This window comes from Schistocerca nitens, chromosome 5 (assembly GCF_023898315.1).
Source record: "Schistocerca nitens isolate TAMUIC-IGC-003100 chromosome 5, iqSchNite1.1, whole genome shotgun sequence".
Taxonomy (NCBI): domain Eukaryota; kingdom Metazoa; phylum Arthropoda; class Insecta; order Orthoptera; family Acrididae; genus Schistocerca; species Schistocerca nitens.
This window is the reverse complement of record NC_064618.1, coordinates 355,218,466-355,244,345: the sequence shown is the minus strand read 5'-3', so window position 1 is coordinate 355,244,345 and position 25,880 is coordinate 355,218,466. Positions and strand designations below refer to the sequence as shown.

The 25,880-nt window shown below is 38.1% G+C and overlaps 1 protein-coding gene across 1 annotated transcript in view; it reads left to right on the top strand.

The window, feature by feature from the left end:
• The window catches only part of LOC126260454 (dynein axonemal heavy chain 6), a 1,163,459-nt gene that overhangs the window by 976,983 nt on the left and 160,596 nt on the right, over positions 1-25,880 (top strand). The window contains exons 97-100 of the mRNA XM_049957783.1: positions 20,688-20,928; positions 21,038-21,238; positions 21,589-21,687; positions 22,180-22,331. Coding sequence (XP_049813740.1) covers positions 20,688-20,928; positions 21,038-21,238; positions 21,589-21,687; positions 22,180-22,331 — 693 coding nt within the window. The remainder of the gene's footprint in view (positions 1-20,687; positions 20,929-21,037; positions 21,239-21,588; positions 21,688-22,179; positions 22,332-25,880) is intronic.

The window sequence follows — 25,880 nt, the reverse complement described above, 5'->3', positions numbered from 1 at the left end:
TTAATTAACAATTAAAATCGATACAAAAAATTGAAAATACATATCTGATTGTAAATCAGCTAGTACACTGCGATATTGGTACATGTCTGTTATTTTATTCAAGAATAAATTCTCAAATAAGAAATTACAATAATACATTTACATTTTTTATTAATTACTAGAGGCTCCCTTCATAAGAATTGTTCCCTTCATTTACAGAGCTTCTACACTTTGAACTGAAAGAGATTAAACAGTTATTTTCTCAGTTATAATTTTTTCTGGACGAGTTACATATTTTGTTTACATGTGCGATCCTGAATTAGACTGGAAACTGTTTGTTTTAAGTGGGTCTTAATGAGCTGTTACATTTGAATGGTTGTGACTTCTCACTATGATGTGGATGAGTGAGTTTTGTAATTATAGTACACTTTCATCTTGGAAATTTGTAATCTATTACATGATTGTCTTAAACTACTTTGCTCTATGTTTAACAATGTTCAAATCTCTCTCTCTCTCTCTCTCTATCTCACTTATCAAACACACACCCAGGTGCAGGCTCTGACATCACATAAATGAATCATTTGACAGTTATGCAGACTTCGTTTGACTGCTGTGATATCATCAGCATTGTCATGGTGCAGTCCGTACTCAATGGTGCACCTCACAACTTCAAGTCTGTATACCAAACCACAGAAAAAATGCAGGGCCCTGCAGGTCCTGCAACTCCCTGCAAACACTGTTCCAACTTGAAGACACAGTACTCAGGCATATCACATCACATGCAGGAACAAATTACAAAACCCTTGAAAGAGTTTCCTATTCTTAACTATTTAACTAATAAGTGTTTACAACTACCACATTCCTGATGCATAGGCTACATAGAGATGGGTTATACATCACTCTATTATACCGGGTGATCAAAAAGTCAGAATAAATTTGAAAACTTAATAAACCACAGAATAATGTAGATAGACAGGTACAAATTGACACACATGTCTGGAATGACATGGGGTTTTATTAGAACCAAATAAAAAAACAAAGTTCACAAAATGTCTGACAGATGGCACTCGACAGCAAAATGTCAGTGACTGTGCATGACAATCGTGTATAAAAGGAGCTGTAATGAGAGAGAGAATCAGATGCACTAGCAGTCGCAGCATGTTGACGTTACCTGAAAAGGCGCTTTTAGTGAAGCTGTATTATACGAATGGGAAATTTACTAGTTCAGCGTTACGATCCTATCGCCATAAGAAGGGGATTCGAATGGGTAAAGGTCCGATTCTTCAGTTTCTCCCGGCGTATTTGTTGCTCGAACAGTCCACGGGTATACTGCCGGTTCATAGTGTCCAACGGGCACAGTATTTCAGCGATCAGACGTGGCGCCATCGTCAGGTGCGCTGACGAACTGAGCTCCTGAGGGCGGGCGGCCGATTTAAATCCCCCCTCCCCGCGGGCCGCTTTCTTCACCGTCCGCGTCCGCGCGCCGTCGGTCTCGAACACATGGGCGTCGGAATCTGTCGTAGCATCGATGTGCTTGCTTCGTCCAGCCTGGTCACCAGTTCGTACTTCTTGCTGAGAGTCTTCTTAATTACATTCAGTGCCAGGTCCCTAGCCTTGCTGAGATTGCAGCCGCAATCTCGGTTGATAAGATCTTCCCTGGTGCGAATTTCGATAGCCTCCCTTATAACACTGTCCCAATATTTCGAGGTCTGAGCCATAATCTTGGTACGCTCATAATCCATCTCGTGTTTCTCAGACAAACAGTGTTCTGCTACCACCGACTTATTTGGATATTTCAGTCGAGTGTGCCTTTGATGTTCTCGGCAGCGATCTTTGATGGTGCATACTGTTTGTCTGATATAAGTCTTCCCACACTCACAGGGAATTCGGTATATGATGGCCTTCCTCACACCGAGGTCATCTTTCACACTTCCCAGTAATGCCCGTGTTTTATTGAACGGGCAAAAGATGGTTTTAACTCAGTGTTTCTTTAACATACGACCGATTTTCCCCGATAGTGCGCCATTGTACGGAATAAAGGCAGTGGCTACCTCTTCTTCCGTGGCTTCATCCGCCTCCACAGGTTGTGCTGTGGTGGTGGGACAAAGAGTGCATCTAATCTGCCATTCTGAGTACCCGTTTTTTGGAACACGGTTTTGAGGTGTTCCGATTCTTGGGGCAGATTCTCTGCACCTGAGATGCTGCACGCCCTGTATACTAGTGTTTTTAGTACTCCATTCCTCTGAGAAGGGTGTTGGCAGCTATCTGCGTGCAGGTACAGGTCAGTGTGCGTTTTCTGCCTGTACACACCGTGGCTCAGGATACCATCAACTCTTCTCTTGACCATGATGTCCAGGAATGGTAATCTTCCTTCTGCTTTGGTCTCCATAATGGATTTGATGTTTGGATGTATGGAGTTTAGGTGTGTAAGGAAATCCAGGAGCTTGTCCCTACAATGGGGCCACATGACAAATGTGTCATCTACATAACGGAAGAAACAAGTAGATTTCCAATTGGATGACGCCAAGGCTTCCTCCTTGAAGTATGCCATGTACAAATTCGCGACCACTGGCGAAGAGAGCGGCCCGCGGGGGGACGCAATTTAAATTGGCCGCTCGCTCTCAGGAGCTCAGTTCATCAGCGCACCTGACGATTCGCGACACGTCTGATCGCCGAAATTTTGTGCCCGTTGGACACTATGAACTGGCAATATACCCGTGGACTGTTCGAGCAACAAATATTCCGGGAGAAACTGAAGAATCACATCATATACCTTTACAGGGAGGAGATGTATCGCAGCATGAAGAAACTCGACAAGGTGCGCCACTGAAGATGCCGTTTGCTGAGTGCTCCTGCATTCCTGAAGAGATGTCATACTGAGCAGATTGTGCCGAACTTTGCTTAGGTCATGCATCACATCGATTCTGCAGCAGCCAAGAGAATTAAGAGACGGACCAGCCTTGCCTTGGTACGTGAGAGGGTACACTTTACTCACCGCAGCTTTGAAAACAACTCGTGGAACTATTTAAACTTCATCTTAAACTGGCCAATCAGTTTAATTTGTGGACCTGGGACTGGGTGGATGGTGTTACCTGGACGACATCTGATTCTGCACATAAAGAGGCCACTGGACGTCAGATTTCAAAATTCTCACATCTCTCGGATAAACCATTGCTGGAGGCACCATGCAACTCAATCATCAATCTCATTGACATGGTGCTGTCTCATGAGGCGGTTTTAGTTCTGGAGAAGGGACTCAACTTTGCTCCCACCCCTAGGTTCATGCCAGTTGCGGACATCGTCAGTGCAGTGGAACAGGTTGCAGCGCAATTACCACCTGAAGCAGCAGAAGAAGTGCGTCGGGAAACCTGCCGGGCTCTTACCAGAACTAAACCTACGAAGACTAACATTACCAGTAGAGAGAGGGTGGCCATTCAGGACCTAAGAGAGTGCTCTGAGATTGTTATCTTACCTGCTGACAAAGGCAATGCCACTGTTGTCCTTTCCCGTAAGGACTACATTGAGAAGATGCAGCACCTGCTAGATGACGACTCCTATAGGAAGATCAACACTGACCCCACGAAGAACATGGAGAACAAGACCAGGGCTCTACTCAAGGACACGCATCTACCAGAGGGGGACGCCAAGAAATTGTCACCTCAAGGACCTGTACCACCAAGACTTTATAGACTCCCTAAGGTTCACAAAGAGGGGGTACCTATGCGCCCGATTGTCAGCAACATTAGGGCACCTACTTACTTGCTGGCAAAATATCAGGCTGAATTACTTAGCCCCAATGTAGGTAAATGCCCTCACCATATCCATGGATTTCGTGAAACGTCTCGACAACTTCAGACTGAAAGACACTGATATCCTAGTGAGCTTCAACGTGGTTTCACTATTCACCAGGGTGCCCCTAAGAGAGTCAGTCGAGGTTATTGGGCAGAAATTTGATGAGGAGACCACTGAACTCTTTAGGCATGTCTTGACCTCAATGTATTTTCTGTTTAATTGGGAATACTATGAGCAAACAGATGGAGTCGCAATGGGCAGCCCACTCTCGCTGGTGGTCGTGAATTTGTACATGGAGTACTTCGAGGAGGAAGCCTTGGCGTCATCCTATTGGAAACCTACTTGTTTCTCCTGTTATGTCGATGACACGTTCGTCATCTGGCCCCATGGTAGGGACAAGCTCCTGGCTTTCCATACACACCTAAACTCCATACACCCAAACATCAAATTCACTATGGAGACTGAAGAAGAAGGAAGATTACCATTCCTGGACGCCATGGTCAAGAGAAGAGCTGATGGTACCCTGAGCCACGGTGTGTACAGGAAGAAAATGCCCACTGACCTGTACCTGCATGCAGATAGCTGCCACTACCCTTCTCAGAGGAATGGAGTACTAAAAACACTAGTACACAGGGCGTGCAGCATCTCAGATGCAGAGAATCTGCCCCAGGAATTGGAACACCTCAAAACCGTGTTCCAAAAAAACGGGTACTCGGAATGGAAGGTTAGATGCGCTCCCCGTCCCACCACAACAGCACAACCTGTGGAGACAGATGAAGTCACAGAAGAAAAGGTAGCCACTGCGTTTATTCTGCACAATGGCACACTATTGGAGAAAATCGGTCATATATTAAAGAAACACTGAGTTAAAACCATCTTTTGCCCACTCAATAAAACACGGGCATTACTGGGAAGTGTGAAAGATGACCTCGGTGTGAGGAAGGCCGTCATATACCAAATTCTCTGTGAGTGTGGGAAGACTTAATATCAGACAAACAGTACGCACCATCGAAGATCATTGCCGAGAACATCAAAGGCACACTCGACTGAAATATCCAAATAAGTCGGTGGTAGCAGAGCACTGTTTGTCCGAGAAACACGAGATGGATTGTGAGCATACCAAGATCCTGGCTCAGACTTCGAAACATTGGGACAGCGTTATAAGGGAGGCTATCGAAATTCGCACCAGGGAAGATCTTATCAACAGGGCGGACGTAGCAAGCACATCGATGCTACGACAGATTCCGATGCCCATGTCTTCGAGACTGCCGGTGCGCAGGCACGGACGGCGAAGACAGCGGTCCGCAGGGGCAGGGGATTTAAATCAGCCGCCCGCCCTCAGAAGCTCAGATTGTCAGTGCGCCTGACGATGGCGACATGTTTGATCACCGAAATATTGTGCCCGTTGGATACTATAAACCGGCAGTATACCCATGTACTGTTCAGCGGGTAAAGGTCCGTTGACAAATGCAGCTGTGGCGAGTATGATTTCGAAGCTCGAAGCCACAGGTTGTTTAGATGATAGACCCTGTAGTGGCTGACCGAGCACAAGGCGTAATGCTGCTGAGACAGTTCAGGAAGAATTGGAGACTGTAGCGGGTTCGTCTATGCACGGGGAAGTCAGCGCTCGTGCAGTCGCACGGGCATTCCATACACTACTGTTTGGTTGGCACGTAGGTGTACTCTCCGATGCTATCCGTACAAAATCCATCGGCATCGTGAACTGTTACCTGGCAATTTAGTGAAGCGGAGGGCAGTTGCAGTGTGGGCGTTTCAAAAGATGGTGGAAGATGACGATTGGTTGAGTAACGTGTTGTGGACCGATGAAGCTCATTTCATGCTCCGAGGTTCTGTCAACGCCCACAACTGCAGTATTTGGGCTACCAAAAATCCTAGACTGTCGTGGAAAACCATTGCACGATGAGAAAGTCACTTAATGGGTTGGATTTACCACATCTACTGTTGTCGGGCCTTTTTTCTTCGAGAAAATGCATGATTCTGGTTTTGTAACTGCTACCATGATGGGTGAGATGTACGCCGATATATTACAGAATCGCATCATCCCCAGCCTGGCTGATAAACACCTGCTGGACCGTACGATGTTTATGCAGGATGGCGGTCCACCCCATATTGATAGACGCATGAAAGATCTCTTGCACGTGTCGTTTGGTGATGATCGTGTGCTCAGCCGCCACTTTCGTCATGCTTGGCCTCCCAGGTCCCCAGACCTCAGTCCGTGTGATTATTGGCTTTGGGGTTACCTGAAGTCGCAAGTGTATCGTGATCAACCAACATCTCTAGGGATGCTGAAAGACAACATCCAACGCCAATGCCTCATCATAACTCCGGACATGCTTTACAGTGCTGTTCACAACATTATTCCTCAACTACAGCTATTGATGAGGAATGATGGTGGACATATTGAGCATTTCCTGTAAAGAACATCATCGTTGCTTTGTATTACTTTGTTATGCTAATTATTGCTATTCTGATCAGATGAAGCACCATCTGACGGACATTTTTTGAACTTTTTTTTTTTTGTTCTAATAAAACCATTTGTCATTCCAAGCATGTGTATCAATTTGTACCTCTCTATCTACATTATTCTGTGATTTATTCAGTTTTCAAATTTATACTGACTTTTTGATCACCCAGTACATCACTCTACCAGAGTGATAAATTCCACCACACAGTACAAAAAGCAGAAAAAGCCACAAAACTCCTTTTATATGACAATGGTAAATCTGAAATGATTTTCTAGTACCATTTGCAGCCTTTGTATGGATATGCAGCAAGTGATATTTATGAACTGAAAACTGTGCTGATTGTAGGTGGATTCCTACCTGTGGAGATGAAGGCTTTGGTGTAGCCTCGAAGATATTGACATATGATTTACCTAATGTCTCCATCAAACTGTGATTCATAGTATAACCCATTACAATTTGTTTTAAGGCAAACAGTTTTCCAACTAAAATCTATGCCAGCATATTGATTACACTGTGAAAAGTTTCATGTGTTCATGGACATTAGTTTGTTTCACATGTTTTCATAACACATTTTTAAAATGCTTAGAAACAGTTTTTGCATATCCTTTAACATCTAGCTTTTGTGAATTAGTACACTTTCCCTGTCACTGCCAAAATTTATTTAATGATTGGCTGACAAACACTGCATTGCCTGTGTATTCATTTTGAAAATAGTTCATTTCCATTTATTTGTGAAAACACCTTTGAAATTATGAAACAGTCATACATAAAAATTTGCATAATATATAACTGTATAAGTACAATATCCAAATTTTTTGCAAACGTCTCTGTGGTAATGCCTCTTCGTAGCCCTATAGAGATCTAAGTTTCCACCTACATCTGTTTTCTCTTTGCAGTAGAAAGCTGTCAAAAGCACTGCCAGGTGTTATGGATTTCCTTAAGTTGACTTTATGGTGGGAGTGTCTTAGTAGGAAAGAATAAATGTATTAAAACTTCATTCATGGTGTGACATTTTCTCATGCATCCCATCATTGAGTTACAACAACATACGTAACATGATAACTTTTACCTATGGCTGACATTCCATCCATTGGTTATATTATGAATATAAATTTCTTAAGTTTTAAAATGTCATAAAAATTTTCATTAATTGGGTTCTGTTACTATAGTTTGTTTGTTAGCTTCAACTTATCTTCACTCACATCACATATACAAATTAATTACATGTCACATTTTTATGACACAATACAAACATATGATACATTTTTGCTTCATTTTATAGAGAGGCTTTTATCACTTATGGGAGCTCCACTCTTACTTATGAAGAGGAGGAAGAAAAAAAATTCTAAATAGGACTAAAACATTGGGCATTGCTGGCCTAGCTACGCTTGGCACCGCCTCCTCTGTTTGGAAGGGAAGAAAGGAAATACCCATCTACTAGTTTAAGGATTTATGTGGAAATGTTACTTGTACCATCATGGACTAGTTGCCAAGAAACTTTTGCTTCATTGAAATAATGTGTACCGACTAATCAATGATGAAGTGTTAGGTTGTTTCTTCATGTGCTAATGCTGTTTACTTCAAATAACATGTAGCTTCGTGTGAAATGTAATGTTTTAACCATTGTATACTTATCTTTCTCAAATACCTGGAAATGCCATTATTCAAGCTTTCATATGTTCATTAATTGGTTTTTGTAAAATCTCATGCTTAAATGTTTATGTGTACTCTGCAGCGAATAGGTAGTGGTAATTGTCACGTAGACACGCTGTGACAATGCATATTTCATTTCTCATTTGCCTTATGACCTTCATTGTAAATATCCTTAAAATGAAATTGTTTACTTGAGGAGCGGCCCATTTCGTCATTTGGTACTTGCTACTCTCGACGTATTTCTCTTCTTCTGTGCCATGACGATGCTCTGGTCGCTGAAAGAAAAAACTTAAAACTAATTGCTTTTCGTAGCTCGATGGCCACTGATACATTTGGTCATTGCATACTTCCACAGATATTTCCATATTTTGCTTAAATTCATTGACATTTGTTTATTCTGTTAACCTTTATGATCATTTACTCTGCAAAGAAAGTTATTTGACATCTCTCACAGTATTTTGTCGTTAGTCCCTAGCTTACACCTCTCACATAGTTTTTTCATAATACTTCCTTTTGTTTGTAAATATTGTATGTAGCTTAGTATTTAATTAAATCTGTGTGTACATATATTAATAGCTTCTTTAGTTTCATAGACAGTAGATGTATTTGTGTAGTATTTGCGTTTACTTTGCATTTAGGTTAAGTACACATTGCATTACTATTTTGGTTGCACCTTCAGCCAGTCTGTTGTGAATGCGCACAGGTCAGTGTCTCCTCTCCTGCTACTGACGTCAGAGTGTATTGTTGAGTGTGCGACAGCTGAGTCATAAGCTAATTTTGTTTACACTTTCGCTTCGAAGGAAGCGGTGTGATACTTCTCATTGCTGTTAATTTTTATGCCTATGTGTACAAATCAATAGGATTAATTATGCCTATACACATTACTTTATCTTAAAATACACTCCAGAAGAAAAATTACCCTTAGAATTATGTACACTATGCACAATTATCTTGCAATAAAAAAAATTGTTACCACACTTCATCTTTCTATAAAGGGTAGAGACCCTTGTCTCTTCCTGTTTTCTCATAGGCTAATCTCTACATGCCACAATACAGTATTCTGGAAATTACATATGGTCATGAATAGAGTAATTGCCACTTCCTATTCAGTTTGTCAAATTTTGTTGATTTAGGGTGAGTCCATAAGAGGACTCGTTGCCATTCAAAAAAATTGTGTAACACGTTTCAGTTTCTTGTCATAAATTTTCCTTCTGTACTCTGCCCTGTTTTCTAGTGTAACTATAGCTTGTTTGGTTTTGTCTTGTAGTGTCATTTCTGTAGTGGGTACCTTTGATATGCGTGATTCCCACTCATTCATTTGCTTTGTCTCGAACATCAATACATTAGGTGTGAAATCTGTTGAAGAATGTGGAAGGTTATTGACAACTTGCATGAAAGCAGTTATGTATTCTAACCATTGAGTATGTTCAAGAGGGGTGTATGTCCTAATAAACTGGTTAAATTCTTTAGAGACTCGTTCAACTGGGCTTCCTTCTAGGTGAAAAAAGCTTACTAATATTTGCTTTATGCCCTGCTTGTTTCCACTTCCGCCCAGCAAAATATGAAGCATTTTCAGTTAGTAGTACCTTTGGTTTACCTACTCTTCTCAACCAGTCTCCCTCAACTCTTTTAATGATATTTGTGGCTGTTGAATTTTTAATGACATACGTTTTGGCATGTTTCAAGAAAATGTCGTCTAGTGCTACTACATACGTATTTTCCTCCTCCTTTACTTCTTGGATATGGATCAGCTATGGCCAGGAATACAATATCTAGAGGGTTTTTGTGCGTATTGGGTGTAGCTCAGTATATTTTGACACATTGGACTGTTTTGATTTTTGACATATCATACACTTTCTTAATAGCTGTAGGACTCGCCTTCTCAAATTTGGAAAATAACAAAGTGTTGCAATTTTTGCAGTGCATTTTCTCACTCCATAAAGTCCCCACTCTTCAGGTGTGTGTCTTATAAATTTGGCAATATAATCTTCAGGAATACACACAGACACCATTGATCAGATTTTTCATATTCCTATGAAACAAAAGGCCTTGTACTTCTCATACCATTTACTTTCCTTGCCACCTTCATCTTGCTTAAGGTTTTGCCTGACTTTACTCCATCTGTGATCTTGCTATTGTATAATTTTCATCTGCTTACAAAACTTATGATAATCAGACTGTTGTGTAGTACATTGGATTAATAACGTTTGGATTTCTGATTCTTGCTCTGTTATTTCACATTCCTCTAAACCTAGAGTGGTAGCCTACACAGGGCATCTGCAATAACTTTCTGACTTCCTTTAACATAAATGATCTAAAAATTGAATTCTTGTAAATATAGACACCACCTAGCTAATCTACGGTGTGACAGTTTACATGTTAAAAGAAATGACCGTGACTGGTGGTCACAGTAAACTTTGGTATTCTTGCCCCACAAAAAATATTCAAACTTTTTAAATGCCCATATTACAGCTAAACTTTCCAATTCTTACACTGAGTAAGACCTTTCTGCTTCTGATAACGTGCGACTAGCAAAACTAATGACCTTGAGTACTTCCTTATCTTCTTCCTTTCGCATCTCAAATAAGCATGCCCCCAGCCCTTGAGATGAGGCATCTGTGCATAGACAAAAATCCTTGGACATGTCAGGGTGGCTAAGAATGTTTGCTTTGACTAATGCCTGCTTAGTGTTATTAAAGTCCTCTTAACACTTATCATCCCATAACCAAAGCTTATTTTTTCGTAACAAGTTGAGCAACGCATTACTGTTCATCAGTTGTTGTGGTACGAACTTATGAAAAAATGAAGCTAGTCCTAAAAAGGCTGGCATCAAGTTTTTTCAGATCAGGTAATATTCATTGCTCTGACACAACATGTCCTAAAATTTGACTTGCTCCTTACCAAAACTAGACTTTTTTTAAATTGGATGTTACTCCGTAATCTGCAAGTTGAGAATTTTTCCGGGTTGTATGGTCGTGATCCATGGAACTCTTCAATCCCTGATGATTCATCCAAGGCCATGTTGGACATCTTTTGAGGTGTTCCTGGTTGTGCTGAGACTTGCCGACTGACGAGTCAGACGTCGAAGAGCAGCCTAAATACCGTGGAAAGTGGGCATGGTCTGGATTTCACCTGATAACAGAGATAAACATTGTCAAAGATAAAAATTTTTGACGATGGATTATAGTACATCAAAGATAAAAACTTCTCATCAATTCTGTATCGCCACAGTCCATATATCACTGAGTTTCATGGCTTCTTCTTTTCTGTTAAAATTATCCCCATGTTTATATATTTTGATGGCTTCTCTATATAGCCGTGGATAATAGTTCATCATAGTACATAAAACATCAGTTTCCAAAAATTTCACTATGTGATCACCTGATTGAAGAGAATGTTGCGCCACAGCTGATTTGTCTGTTTTCCCTAGTCGGCAAAGACTTTTATGTTCCTTCAACCATGTATTCACATTTCTCTTTGTATTTCCAATGTAGACCTTGCCACACGTACACAGAATCTTATATACACCACTTGCAGACAGAGGGGGACATTTATTCTTAACGGAACGAAGTGCTTGACCTATTTTCTTAGTTGGTCTGAAAATCGGTTGAACCTCATGTTTCCTTAGAATCTTGCCGATCTGATCTGTCACTTTTTGATGAAGAGTAGAGAAATCATGTTCTTCCATCGCTGTGCCCTATCGCTGTCCTTAGGCCTCCTGTTATTCGGTCGCAAAATGGGTACAGTCTTCAGTAGTGAGTATGTCCTCCCTACACACGGATGAGTGCTTCCACTCTGTGAGGCATTCTCTGAATGAGACCATCAATTTCATCTTGGGGTATGAGGTCCCACTCCTCAATGGCAGCTTCACTGAGGTCCTGAAGATTGTCAGGTAGATTTGGACACCTTAACTGGTCCCAGGCATTCTCAGTTGCATTCACATCTGTGGACTGTGCTGGCCAATGCATTAGGTTGGTGCATCTTTGAAGATACCAAGACACTGCTACAGTATGGTGTGGTCTTGCACTGTCATCAACTAGGATGAAGTCAATGACTTCACATCTTTAGAGCCTTACAGCCATTTGGTGGATGACATGGAGATATCAGGAAGCACTTAAATTGTTGTAGACATGAATTGGAGGTGTCAGCCATCCCATCATTATTGCCACCCAGAACATTACTCTGCCGTCTTCAAATGGATGGACTTTCTGAATGTATAGGGTTCCTGTCACCTAGAATTTCTCCAAAACCCAGCACATCTAGTGTCCAGTCGCAAAACAATCCCAGTCTCATCAGCGAGTATGACATTACTCCATTCTGCAATGGTCCAATGTTGATCCGCAAGATCCCAGGTCCTGAACATCGCTGAACACAAACTGAATGAAGTAGTTATTGATACTGGACTGCTCGCTGTATGGTGCTGCAGCAGTGGTATGTTTACATAACTGGGAAACGCCCACAAAGCAAGCTAGTAGTAAATACTATTTAGTAAATGGGCTCCAACTGGATAATGCATGAAGTGCGTAGGTCAATGAGGCCTTTAGTATTGCAGACTACAGTTTATGATAGTATTCCAAACTTTTGTTGAGCAGTGTAACTGTCAGCAACATCCAGTTATTGTACTCATCCTGAAGTGGATTCTTGCAAACTACAAGAGTATATAATAATAATAATAGTAGTAATAATAATAACAATAACAATCTCTTAGGTTCTTGAGACATACAGAAATTGGTACACCACTTGGTATTTCACATGGTTAATATTACGGAAAACAGTTAATCAAAAATTCAGAGTGCTTCCCTGAACTGCTACAGTATTGTTCAGAAACTAAATTTTGCTGTTCACATTGAAAATTTTATGAAGTTTTCCACATCTGGGGAAGAGTATGGACAGACATGAAGACTGTGCTGACTCACAGACCCAATTCTTCTCTAGCTTCCTATGAGGGCAGATTTCATTCATGGACTCAGCCAGAGTAAGGAACATCCTGCTCAGAACAGCTCGCAAGTAGCTGCTTCTAGTAACTGCACACATTTTAATTACAGATACTGATTGTTGTCTTCCCATTTTAATGTGGATTGTGGCTGAAAAAATTCTCTATAATAGCCAACAGCTACACTACTATAAGGGGCATTCAAAAAGAAACGAAGCAGAGGCATCATTACAGAAACCAGTGCCTGTATGTTAGAAGTATTGGCCATGGCTACTGAGACACTTGTCCCACTGTGACACAAGGCTGTGAATGGCTGTCCCATAAAATTTAAGGGCTGCGATATTAACCAGTTCCGCACAAACAGCTGTACATCGTCATCCACATGAGTGCAGGAAATGTTATGCTGACATTCTTCTTCGACCAAGATGGCCCCCTTCTGATTCACTTCCTGCAGCATGGGACAATAGTGAATGCCCAGCGTTACTCGCAAACCTTGACCACCCTTCGCCAAACAATCAAATCAAAACGACCAAGCAATCTCACCCATGGGGTCATTCTGCCCCATAACAATGCAAAGCCTCATACGGCCAACACAGTCGCTGCACTCCTGCAGAAATTCAAATGGGAGGTTCTCGGCCACCCTTGATACAGTCCTGACCTCTCTCCCTGTGATTATGCCATTTTTGGTCCCCTTGAAAAGGCACTGAGGGGCAAATGATTCACCTCAGATGATGACATCCAGCTGTACATGCAGAACAAGTTAACATCGCAGCCCCAGGGTTTTTATGAGACAGCCATTCACCACCTTGTGTCACAGTGAGAGAAGTGTCTCAACAGCCAGAGTCAATACTTCTAACATACAGGTACTGGTTTCTGTAATCATGCCTCCAGCACATTTCTTTTTGAGTGCCCCTAATACATTAAAGTGTAAACTGTAAACAATATTAGTATTCCCAGACTGTAAGTCAAAAATGGGAAGTAGACAACCTACACAGATTCTACTAAATTTTGTGTAGCATTTGTTTTTACTGAAATTACACAGTTAGTGTTTTGAGTACAGAAAAATAAATCTAATAAGGCATACTACATGAAAAATTACAGATTTCTGCTGAATTTTGAACTTTCTTCTTTTCTTTCCTGCTCCCCATAAAAAACTGAAGCAATAACTCCCTAACATATTTATTTAACGTCTTTGAAAATTTAGTAAGTTTTATCTTTTTTGTGTACTACAGTTTAATGATAGTAAGACTTATATAAATTATTGTTACTTTATAAGGAACACCTTGCTCAGAACAGCTAGTGCTTGCAGCTGCTTCTAGCAACCTAACCCATTTTGATTACTGAAACTTATCATTGCCTTCCCATTTTAATGTGGATTGGAGCTGAAAAATGAAAGTGATGTAACCTGTGGGAGCACTAGCCACAGACAACACTCAGAATGGTTTGGCAGTACAGACTGAAATGGTATGCTGCCCTAGTATCAGCATAATTAGCTGTTCAGTGGGAGGGCCAGGATTTTATGCACAGTTAAATAACATAGTTCAATAAATATTTATTTTAAAAGGTTACTTTACACATTACTTACAATGAAATTATTTAGATCCTGAGTGTGAACTTTTTCCAAAAGAATGCAAGATCAAATCCTGAACTAGGACCTTTAAATAGGTGCCACTGCAGACAGTCACAACCTGGTGGACCAAGCTGCCATAACAGGATGTCCCAACAGGACACACAGGCACGGGTAGACAAGCAGTTACAATCAAATCCCTGCAAAAGACTAAAAACTAAAATTACTCTTTTTCCAAAAATTAAAATTCTTTAAAATCTTAACTAATGGCAAAGCAGAAAAGTCAGGTAAATATTAAAAACAGTTTGGATACTGACAAGGTAGGTGTTTCAACTGTATGAGTTGTATTTGGATGAAACTCATATCAGGCTTATTTTAGGGAAATGCCTAATTTTCAAGTAATAAGGTCAGTCATACCTTCATGAGCCATATTTCTGTTTCATAGCAAATGGCATTGCTACTCCATAATGAAAATAAACTCCGCAATATACTGTACAGTACATAATGGAGAATACTGTTTAAACACTACCAGGCACATGTATTTTCATCCTTCAATATGCATAAATACATACATGCATATTACATAAATAGATGCATAATTAAATATATAAATGTTGTATTCATTCAAGTTCAGTATAAGAAAAAACATTTCAACAAATACTGTAAAAAGGGATTTCTATATTGGTGTACTTCGCTGCATCATACTGTAGTGTTTGTATGTCACAATGAGGCATTACTACAAAATATTCCAGGCAGAACTTTTGAGAACAAGACAAACAATCAATAAAAGCACCATCTTCACAATGTTTGATACCACAATCGCTATTTCCTGCTTGTAACATTGATTTTAGTACTCTACTGAAATTCATTCAGTTTCCTCTGTCATATATCCACAGATCTGCCATGTATAAGTGATCTGGTATTAAATGACTGAATAAAGTTTCATTATTAATACTTGTCAAGTAATGTACCCTGTGATGCCTCCAAAATAAATTCATTTCTACTGTAATATTCGTACCTGCAAACAACAAGTTGATATTCTCTGAAAAAGTAGACGTCTAATAGTGGGATGTATTCAGTGGTTTGTGGCGGAGAGGGGGAGGGGGGGGGGATTTTTGTGCATGTTCTGGAAATATAGTTCCATCAGTTTACTCAGTCCAAGATTCAAGCAACAGTATGGTGTTGTCTTTTACATCTGTAATGAAAATATTCTTCAACCAGTGGATAACATGGTTTACCAGAGGTGCTAGCATCAACAACTGTGTTAAAAAGGAGTTTCTCATGTTATTAACTGTCTCACTTTTGGTCCACATTGTCCATTTTATTCTTGAAATCAGATGTACATCTTTGTATCAAGAAATCCAGTAGATGACGTATTCCACTGAACAGTATAAGAATGCGTTACAGACGAAATAGATGTCACCACAACATACTTTTTTTGTTTTTCTGCATTTGATAATGTTTATCCATTTGCCATTACATATTGCAACTGATCTTTATTGATAATATTGATGTGAGGCATTTACAATTGTGTAATTGTGTGTGTTTTTTTCCAGAAGTAAAACTCCAAATCTTGCCACTTTATTAGCTTCTTTGCAGTTGTCAATATATATTATCTATTAAGTTTCTTTTTTATCTTGAATAGTGTATGGATATAATTTCTTATATCCTTCTGTAGTGGTTTCTTTCAAATCATTTCATTCAGCTCTGTGTGGTGATGATGGTTCATACTAACTTGTCATTAAAGAGTTAGAATAGTGTATTTGCAAAATAAATCGAACAATATACTTTTTTTAATGATTGTTAAGAGCCGGCGTCCGGTACATTTGTTTCCTTCTTTAATAGTCTCTATGAATAATAATAACTGTATTCAGTGATACCATAGTGGAAATTTATCAAACCTTAGTGGAAATTTATCAATGCTCGGCAATATTGAAATGGCATGTTCCTGAAGCAGAATAGGGAAGGAAAAAATTTTCTCTTGTTTTTGTATATAAGTGCAAGCTCAGTCACTCTTAGTTAGTCACACTGTGATAGTCTGTTGTAGCAACCAGACATGTTGTGCAAGTTGTGTTTAAATTATAATGATTACTGGCTTAAAATAATTAAATGTGATATTTGTTATAACTTTTGTTATTATTTGAAATCTAGCTACTCACAGTGTGGATAACAGCATAATTTTTTTCTTAATGTATAATTTGTTACAGACAGTATCCAGTGATGTCAGTAGATCACATATTGTGTTTGTCATTAATTTGTCTTTGCTCATAGCAATCAGAGAACCTGAGATTAAAGGCTGATCATTTTAATGTATCTTGCATTCATTCCATGCAAGATATGTGCAGATGATTTGGTCATTCACCTTTGAACAAGGTTGGTCTCAGTCTTCACTCATATCAGACGCCAGCCCCCATTTAATAATTAGATTGTCTGCCATCTTACAATGATGTGTTGTCCTCCTGAAATTATATGCATAAATTAAAATAAAAATAGAGGTGCAACATGTCAACACCACAACTACAGTCAGCAACACATAATGAGCCCAGTAAATATCTTTCACCCAAATATGACTTATGTAGTTGAAAAACCTACCTTGTGAGCTTGGCTTGTCATATATGGCCACAAATAATCTAAACCTTTACTTTTTAAAAATTCTTTTTATTTATTTATTTATTACATATTCCATTAATCTGTATTGTGATAAATGACAAGGATATGAAATGAGTCATGATTACATAACACAAATATAATTCATGTATATAAAATGACAAAAATGCACCATAAAATGATGAGTATGCTTGACAGTTAAAATCAAATCAAAGGTATAACTCAAGTAACATAAAACAATTACTGAAAAAGAAAAATATAGTAATTGTCCCACTTAAACAGTTAAGATGAGTCATGGCAAAACATATTAAAACAAAGTTTTAAGAATATAAATACTAATGGCACTACAATTTACAAAAAACAATCATTGCTTTATCTTCAGGTATTCATCAAGAGAGTAGAAGAAACAAATAAAATATGTACTGAGAGGTGACTGTTAATATTTGTAACTTATGGAACAGATTTCTGCGAGAATATCTTGGATGAATACCGCTCATGATTCTCACAGCTCTCTTATGTGCAGTAAATGTTTTTGTGGCTAAAAGCTGGTTACCCCACAATATTATGCCATGTGACATGATAGAATGAAAATAACCAAAGTAGGCAGCTTTGATAGCGCTCAAGTCGCAAATAATGGTGATTACACGAATAGCATAAGTTGCCACACTGAGCCTTCTATGGTGGTCTAGGATACGCACAGACCAGTTCAACTTGCCATCAGTTAGAATGGCCAAGAACATAAACGATTCACAGCATATTGTATTTAGTTTACCACAGTTTAAGTGGCATACTTGATTTTCCTGCTGAGAAGTATGAAATTGTATAAACTGAGTTTTTTCAATATTTAAGAGTTAGTCCATTGCACTTAAACCAGTGTAGGATGTCAACAAATACAGTATTATATTTATTTTCTAGGTCATTGTTAGTTCAACTTTCAAGCAGACTAGCGGTATTCTCAGCAAAAGGAGTAAATTTACACTTGGTGTCTGTACAAAGTGGGAGACCATTGATGAAGATAAGAAAAAGCAAAGGTCCCAAAACTGACCCTTGAGACACTCCACACTTTAATGTGCCCCAATTGGATGAGACGGGACTATCATCGGCACCATTAATTATTATCTTCTGTTTTCTGTTTTGTAGACATGATTCAATCCACCTACCAATGCTACCTGCAAGCCATAATAATTAGCCCTCTGTAAGAGAATGCTGTGTTCTACACAGTCAAAGGCCTTTGACAATTTACAGGAGATTCCAGTAGGCGAAATTTTATTATTTATTGACTCTAAAATTTCATTAGTGAGAGAAAAAATAGCCTGCTCAGTTGATATGCCTTTTTGGAAGCCAAATTGGTTTCTGTTGAGGATGCTGTGGTTGTTAAGATGTTCTATAATTCTTTTATATGTTAGTTTCTCCAATACTTTTGAGAAACTACTTAGTAGTGATATTGGACAGTAGTTAGATAAATTGGTTTTGTCACTCGTCTTGAAAAGTGGTTTCACAACGGCAAGCTTTAATGTCTCTGGGAAATTCAATCTCTTAAAGAAAATTCGAATATGCTACCAGAAGGCTTCTAGCTTAAACTGCACTGATCATAATGAATGTATTACATATAACTAAAAAAAGCTAACCTAAGAGTGAATATCTCCTTGAGGTTTAATGACTATAAGAAATTCAGGATGGCAATGACCAGCTGTGCAGTAGCATTTACATTGATTTAGTTAACCACAATTACATGATAGTGGCATATAAGAGCCTTTCAGTGACATATTGCCATTTCTGAATTCAACTACTTAATGAAATAAGTCTTAAACCACCATACAATGCACCATAATGACACAAAATCTCATTCAGACTGCGCAGCAGAAACACACAAAAATTGGGGAAGCAACATAATTCTTATGATTAACGGTGACCTAAGATTGAAGCAGCTTTTCTCTCCAAAATTACATAAGAGAATATATTTGACTAATCTTATTAAGCACAATGAAATCTAAACACAAACACTAAAAACAGTTCACTCAAGAGCTTGGTCTCAATTCATGTTCAAATGTCAGTGACAAAGTACCGAACATGCACAGGCTACCATGTGCAGGCCTTGCATTGTATTCACCCAAATTGACAACTTTCATCAGAATGCAAACACTAGCAGAATCAGTTACCATTTAAATTTGTAGTATTTCCTACAATGCAATCAAACCAGCTGTTTTTTACAGTCAGTCTAAAACTGAGTCACATGCTGGCAAAACACAAAAAAAATGCAGTGCCATGTTACACAAATAACAGAATGCTCAGCAAATTAATTGTAGTCTTGGCAAATATCCAGGCAAGTTAATACATGCACCTCCTGTTACAGGTAGCTGACAACAAAGTGAATGAAATCCAGAGCAAAGCGTTCCACCAACCAGGGCCACAGAGCACATCCCAATAACTAAGTACATCACCCCGTACACAATCTTGGGTGGCCTACCACCTAAAATACATTCAAATTGTCACAACAACTGGCACCAGCTCACCACACTTAAACTCAGTATTGCTGCTGACTTCCTGGTGCCTGGCCGAGCCGTCACTTCGCAGCTGCCGCTGGCTGGTCTGAAACTGTCCACTTGACCCCCTTCTGCCATCCGTGTGTGTCCTCTAGTATCCCCACTGTGACTCTCAGTCAAACCCATGACTCCCATTGAGAAATAAGATTGACAGAATCCTGTGCAGCTTACAGATCAATTACAGAGTGCTTGACTATATTTGTCTGTGAGGTAGGGAAGGCCATTCTTACTTTCCCAGGGCATGCTGTGGATTGTCCACTGTGGTGTAGCAGCTGCAATTACTCACTGGTGAGGGATTTAATTGTTTATGGAAACTGTAATTTGTTAGGACATTCCGTGTATGAACAGACAGGAACACTCTCTGCTGAGGCAGATTGTTCAAAACCATGTATAGTTTTGTATGTGTTTAATAAACATGTTGTCAGCATAAAGTGTTAGTTCTTGTTGAAGAATGTTTTCTCATAACTGGTATTTTTAATCCTGTGATTTTTGTCATCTTTGGGAAGACATTAAGAGCATTAGTGGTGTTAAATATGATTTATAGAATTATTGGTGCTGAGAGAAGATGAAGTTACAAAAGAGGTAGTGTCTGTTATTATGATTCAAGATTTTCCTTTTTGGGTGCTGTAGCAACTGTTCATGATTTCTGCCAATGTTAGGTAAATAGAACAAAATAGTAAACTGGAAAAACAGAAGGAAGTGAATGGTAAAGATGGGAAGAAAGTTCAAGAGGAAAAGAGAGGTAAATAATGAACAAAAAAGTTGATATGGAATTGGAGTTCAAACATGTAATGATGTGAATGCAACTCTCTCAAATGTTAACTAGAGGTTATGCCTCAGAGTTAAAGAGAGATCGCACTGGATCACCAGACACGTTAGCTAACATGAAAAAAAGAGAAGAAATGTAATTTCATATAGTTATGAAATGCGTATTTTTAATGATCTTTATTTCTGAGAATGATCATTTATAGATATCTTCTTATGATATTTTATTTTATCTTCAAAGATACTATACAAAAAAATATTTTTTATGTTATTTCAATCATATCATTTGTGAGAACAAGCTCTCAGTCAATAACATGAATATCACTCAAATTAATTTATCACTTCCTTTTTTTATTTTTTAGAACTGTCACCTTGCAACTTCATGGATGTTATCTATGGAAAAAATCATCATTGGTTTCTCAGAGAATCCAGAACAAGTTAATCCTGATTTCCGCTTATTTCTCAGCTCAATGCCATCAAAATCTTTTCCTGTGTCTGTTCTGCAGAACTCTGTAAAGGTTACAAATGAACCACCAAAAGGTCTTCGTGCTAATATAAAAAGGGCATTCCTTGAACTTACAGAGGATTTCTTTGAAGATCACCGTAAGTTTAAATAACTTGTATTAGTAATAATTCAGTAGCGGATACAGTTTTATTGCTGTGTGAATTGTAATGAGAAAAAATATATGACAAACTATTGTAACTTTTCCAGCACTTGGTCCAGACTGGAGAAAAATGATATTTGGCATTTGTTTCTTCCATGGAGTAATTCAAGAACGTAAGAAGTTTGGCCCACTTGGCTGGAATATTACATATGAATTCAATGACAGTGACAGAGAGTGTGCATTAAATACAATGAAGATGTTCTGTGCTGAAAACTCAATTCCTTGGGATGCTCTTGAATATATCACTGGTAACAAAAATATTTTTCATTGTAATGCAGACAATTTTTTTTTCTTTTTCCTCTCATGTTTTCTGAAGTGATTCATTGATGGCATGCTCTTAGGCATACAGCAGTGTTATTGATTTCTTGTTATAGTCAATATTTCAACTGATCAAAATATTGTACATAAAACAGAATCAACAACCCACCTCTACGCACAAAAGTACTGTCTTTTTTTTAATATCAGCACTGTGTATGAACCTTTAAAACCACCGTTAATTGCCTTTGCCTTTTTTTCTGACTCTAAAATACTATTTGAGTTTTGCACAATCTAATTGAAGCACCTATGTGAAATGAAATTAATATCTGTATTGCATTAGGGGAAATAACATACGGAGGCCGTGTTACTGATTCATGGGACCTCAGATGTCTCAAAACAATACTGAAAGGATTTTTCTCACCAAAAATTTTAAAGTCAGGTATGATTCATTACATTCTCCCTTTTGTATCTCTTTACAATAATGTTATCAGTTACAGTATTTATGAATAGTTGTCTGTATTACTACATAATTACTCTTTTTTTGCTATTTTCAAATTATTGGTATAAACAAAACCAGTAGCTTTATTTAGAAATAAATGTTACATTTCAAGCTTTAAAAAGCACAAAAGACTTACTGGAAAACAGAGAGGTTAAATTTCAGTTTGTATATCAGGACAGCAAAGCTAATAATTACAACAAACTCATTAGCACAGGTGGAGAGAGATGTCCTACAAGTTTCTCTATTTTATGCATGCTTTCTCTCTTCACTTTATCTCTCTTGTTTGTTTCCATTTCCAGTAAAAGGAGCGCTGGATATGATGGATTAAAATTTAAAGTTTATCTTCAGTCTTTGTAATGGTTAAGAATCATTAATTCCAGAATTTAGATTTGTGGCTATTTTGTTTTAAAACTGAGTTGTTTGCTTCTACAGGATATATTTATTCTGCATCTGGTGTCTACTATTGCCCTGAATCTGAAGACTTTTCGACACTGGAGCAGTACAGAAACTTTATAGACCAACTTCCAATTATAGAGGAACCAGAGATTTTTGGAATGCACGAAAATGCAAATATAGCTTTTCAGGTAAATGCACAAGACTTTGCACTCTTAAATTCAATGAATGAAGTGGAAAAAGGAGAAGGAAAGATAAAATTATCAATACAAACAAAAATAAAACTATAATACCTTGGTCAAACATTAAATGGATACTAGTATTGCACTCACAGCTAGTTCCAGGAAAGAGAATCTGTGAAAGATCAGTGTAGAAAGGACATTGCCTTTCTTGTCTCCTTAACCTCAGATTGTGACTTGATCTCATACAAACAAAAACCATCCCATTTAAGATTTTGACAGTTTTCATAACTTTATTATATTTTCAGTAGTCTAAAAATTACACAGTTGATGCAGTCACAATATTGAGATGGCTTAAGGTGTCAGTTCACTCACACAGAAAAACACATTGAGCATTGGGCATGCAGGAACTGATCCTTCTTGCCATCTTAAAAATATTTTATTGTTATAGCACTCAATAATGTATTAAATGTATCTTGTTATTGTCATTAATGCAGACTAAAACTTTTTGGGCAGAGAAACAATATATCCCAATAAAACTTAAAATACTCTTTGATTAAGGCGAAAATTATACAAAATAATGCACTTCTTACAACACATGGCACGTTTATGTATAACTATGTAACACATGACCAATGCCACTAGTGTCTGCATGTATTCGTACAATATCCTCCTCATCCTCCTCCTTGTCCTCGTCCTCCTCCTCCACTCATCCACCCCCCCCCCCCCTATTTTTACATACTGTCATAATTTTTAGTTACTTAAATAACTACTCCCAAGTATTTCATTAGAGTCAGGCCCATCATAGACAAGACCTCAGCAGCCAGAGGCTGCAGTCATGTCTGTGAGTTTCATTTGTGTGTGTGTGTGTGTGTGTGTGTGTGTGTGTTCATATCTCCGACGAAGGCCTTGTTGGCCAAAGTCATTTTCTGACAGTCTTTTTGTTGCGCATATCTGTGACTCCGCATCTCCACTATGTGATCAGTAGCATCTATCCTTTTTATAATATTGTTACATTTCATCCACAATTATACCTGATGTTGCTCCCATAATGCTTTGGGCAGCTGACTGCACCCTGCCCTGATCACAGATATCCTGATCACAGATACCATTTTAGTCTCTCAACAGTCAAAACCTACTGCCTATTCCAGTTTATGATACAGTCTACAACACCTTAATCAATCATATACAAGCAAAGACCATCTACATTTAATTCATCTTTTCAGCCTCCATGTTTGTCATTAGTGCACTGCAAAAATGTCTAATTTACCATCAAACATTTGTTGTGAGGCATGAAAATATACAAATATTACCATTTACCAACATTAATATATATTCTCTTTTGTGGCAGATGTTATTCACAGAATCTTATAAAATATTGTTACACAAAATTATGCTGCAAGATTCCTATGAACCATTGATAACTGAACAGTATGTGGATCCTTCTTTGTATGTGCCAGAAAAGTTTTATATTTAATGAAATTTACGGTAAATATTGAAAATTACAGCAGAAAGTATCATTTTTGTCAAGAATCTGCAACTCTCTACAGAGTGTAACTGTATTCTATATAACAGTTTAGAGCATGACCTAGTTATTCATCCTTCAACAGTTAATGAATCTGTAGAACCATAACACTTTGCTCATATTTATTTCAAGATCTCCAAAACTTTATACAAATGAAAAAAGAGCTTTGCACTACACTATTTGCATGCTGAAATAACCTTTACTTGTGAATATACAGTGGAATTTTGTTAACACAATAATTTGAAGTTTATAGTAGATTATAAAGACAAAACACAGATGTCCAGCATCTGTCCTAGAGTACTTTCTATAAACTTTTTATTTAGCTAATGCGGAAAAGGATTTTCATCCTACTGATACCAAACTTTTCTTCTTCTTCAAGTGGACAGCTTTTTCCTTACGAATCTGATGACCATTGTGGTAAACATTCATTGATCATGTCTTAGGTGGGACAGCTGTTGAACTTTGCAAACTGCATCAAGCCATGACTTTTCCTACATAAAGCACTTGTCTTTTCAGTTTCATTGGAAATAACATTCCACAAACCTTTTTCTTTATTTTAAGGACTGAAGTGTTCCTCACATTTTTAGCTTACATTGGCTAAGATACGGGTTGGTGAATCAACATTCAGAAGATTTAAATTATTGAATAGAGATAGAATGTACAGTCTGCATCATGAGTTTTCTGAGATCATTTAGCCTGCAGAATCAGGATTTTTCCTCTTGATCAGCTGATCATGCAGTGGTAATGAAGTTTGTATGCCACTTTTGTTTCCATTCTATTGCTGCCTTGTACATCAGTAGTAGCTCACAATGTATACTTCCTAATATTGTGAAATGTTCAAAAACTCAGTTTCACAGCAGAAGTTGCACTGTTATTTCAAAATTAATTATATTTTAAATACACAGCATGGATATATTGTTCTATATTTGTGTAATGATCTGGCACATGTCTGTTTAATTCACTGGAGAACTTCACATAACAGAATATAAGGAGCACATTGAAGACTAAAAATGAGCTTCCCTTGAGATATGGTGTTGAAATGAAATATTTGCATAGGGTGTCAAAGAAGACACTAAAGGCAAAGATTCAAGTACCTTGCAGTGGCTGAGAATTTAAATAATAATATCATGTAATCTGCACTGGACTCACTGAAACAGTAGTCTATTGTTTCAAGAATTTTAATGATTTGAATAGTCAGTGAGAATATTTAAGAATTAACTGATTTCTAGTGACATTATAATTCACACTTCAGAAAACTAAAAGGTCCCTCTGAAGACATGTCCAGCACTAGGTGTCATCTCTCTAGCAGTACAGATGCAAGTGGTTTTTCTTGTCAACCTAGAACCTCAGTATTAGCTCACAATGTATACTTCCAAATATTGTGAATTGCTCAAAAACTCAGTTTCACAGCAGAAGTTGCACTGTTATTTAAAAATAAATTTTATTTTAAATACACTGTATGGATATATTGTTCTATATTTGTGTAATGATCTGGCACATGTCTGTTTAACGCATTGGAGAACTTCACATAACAGAATATAAGCAGCAAATTGAAGACTAAAAATGAGCTTCCCTTGAGATATGGTGTTGAAATGAGATATTTGCATAAGGTGTCAGAGAAGACATAAAGGCAATGGTTCGAGTGCCTTTCAGTGGCTGAGAATTGAAATAATAATATCATGTAATCTGCATTGAACTCAATGAAACAGTAGTCTATTGTTTCAAGAATTTTAATGATTTGAATAGTCAGTGAGAATATTTAAGAAATAACTTATTAGCATACAAACATCTGTTTCAACTGCTGCATCAGACAAGAAGACATTGATAAGTACATGGCAGCTGCAGCATAAGTTAGGATTAATGTTGCACCCATAGTGTTAATATGATCAATAGGAATCATTTGATGGAAGATAGGTTACAATCGAGACTGTTCCTTCTGATTTATGAAGGTTCTAATTCACTCTGCTATGTTGGATACTGAGTATACTATTTTTTTCAAACTTCACAAATATCTTATATAATTTAGTTTGTGTTCA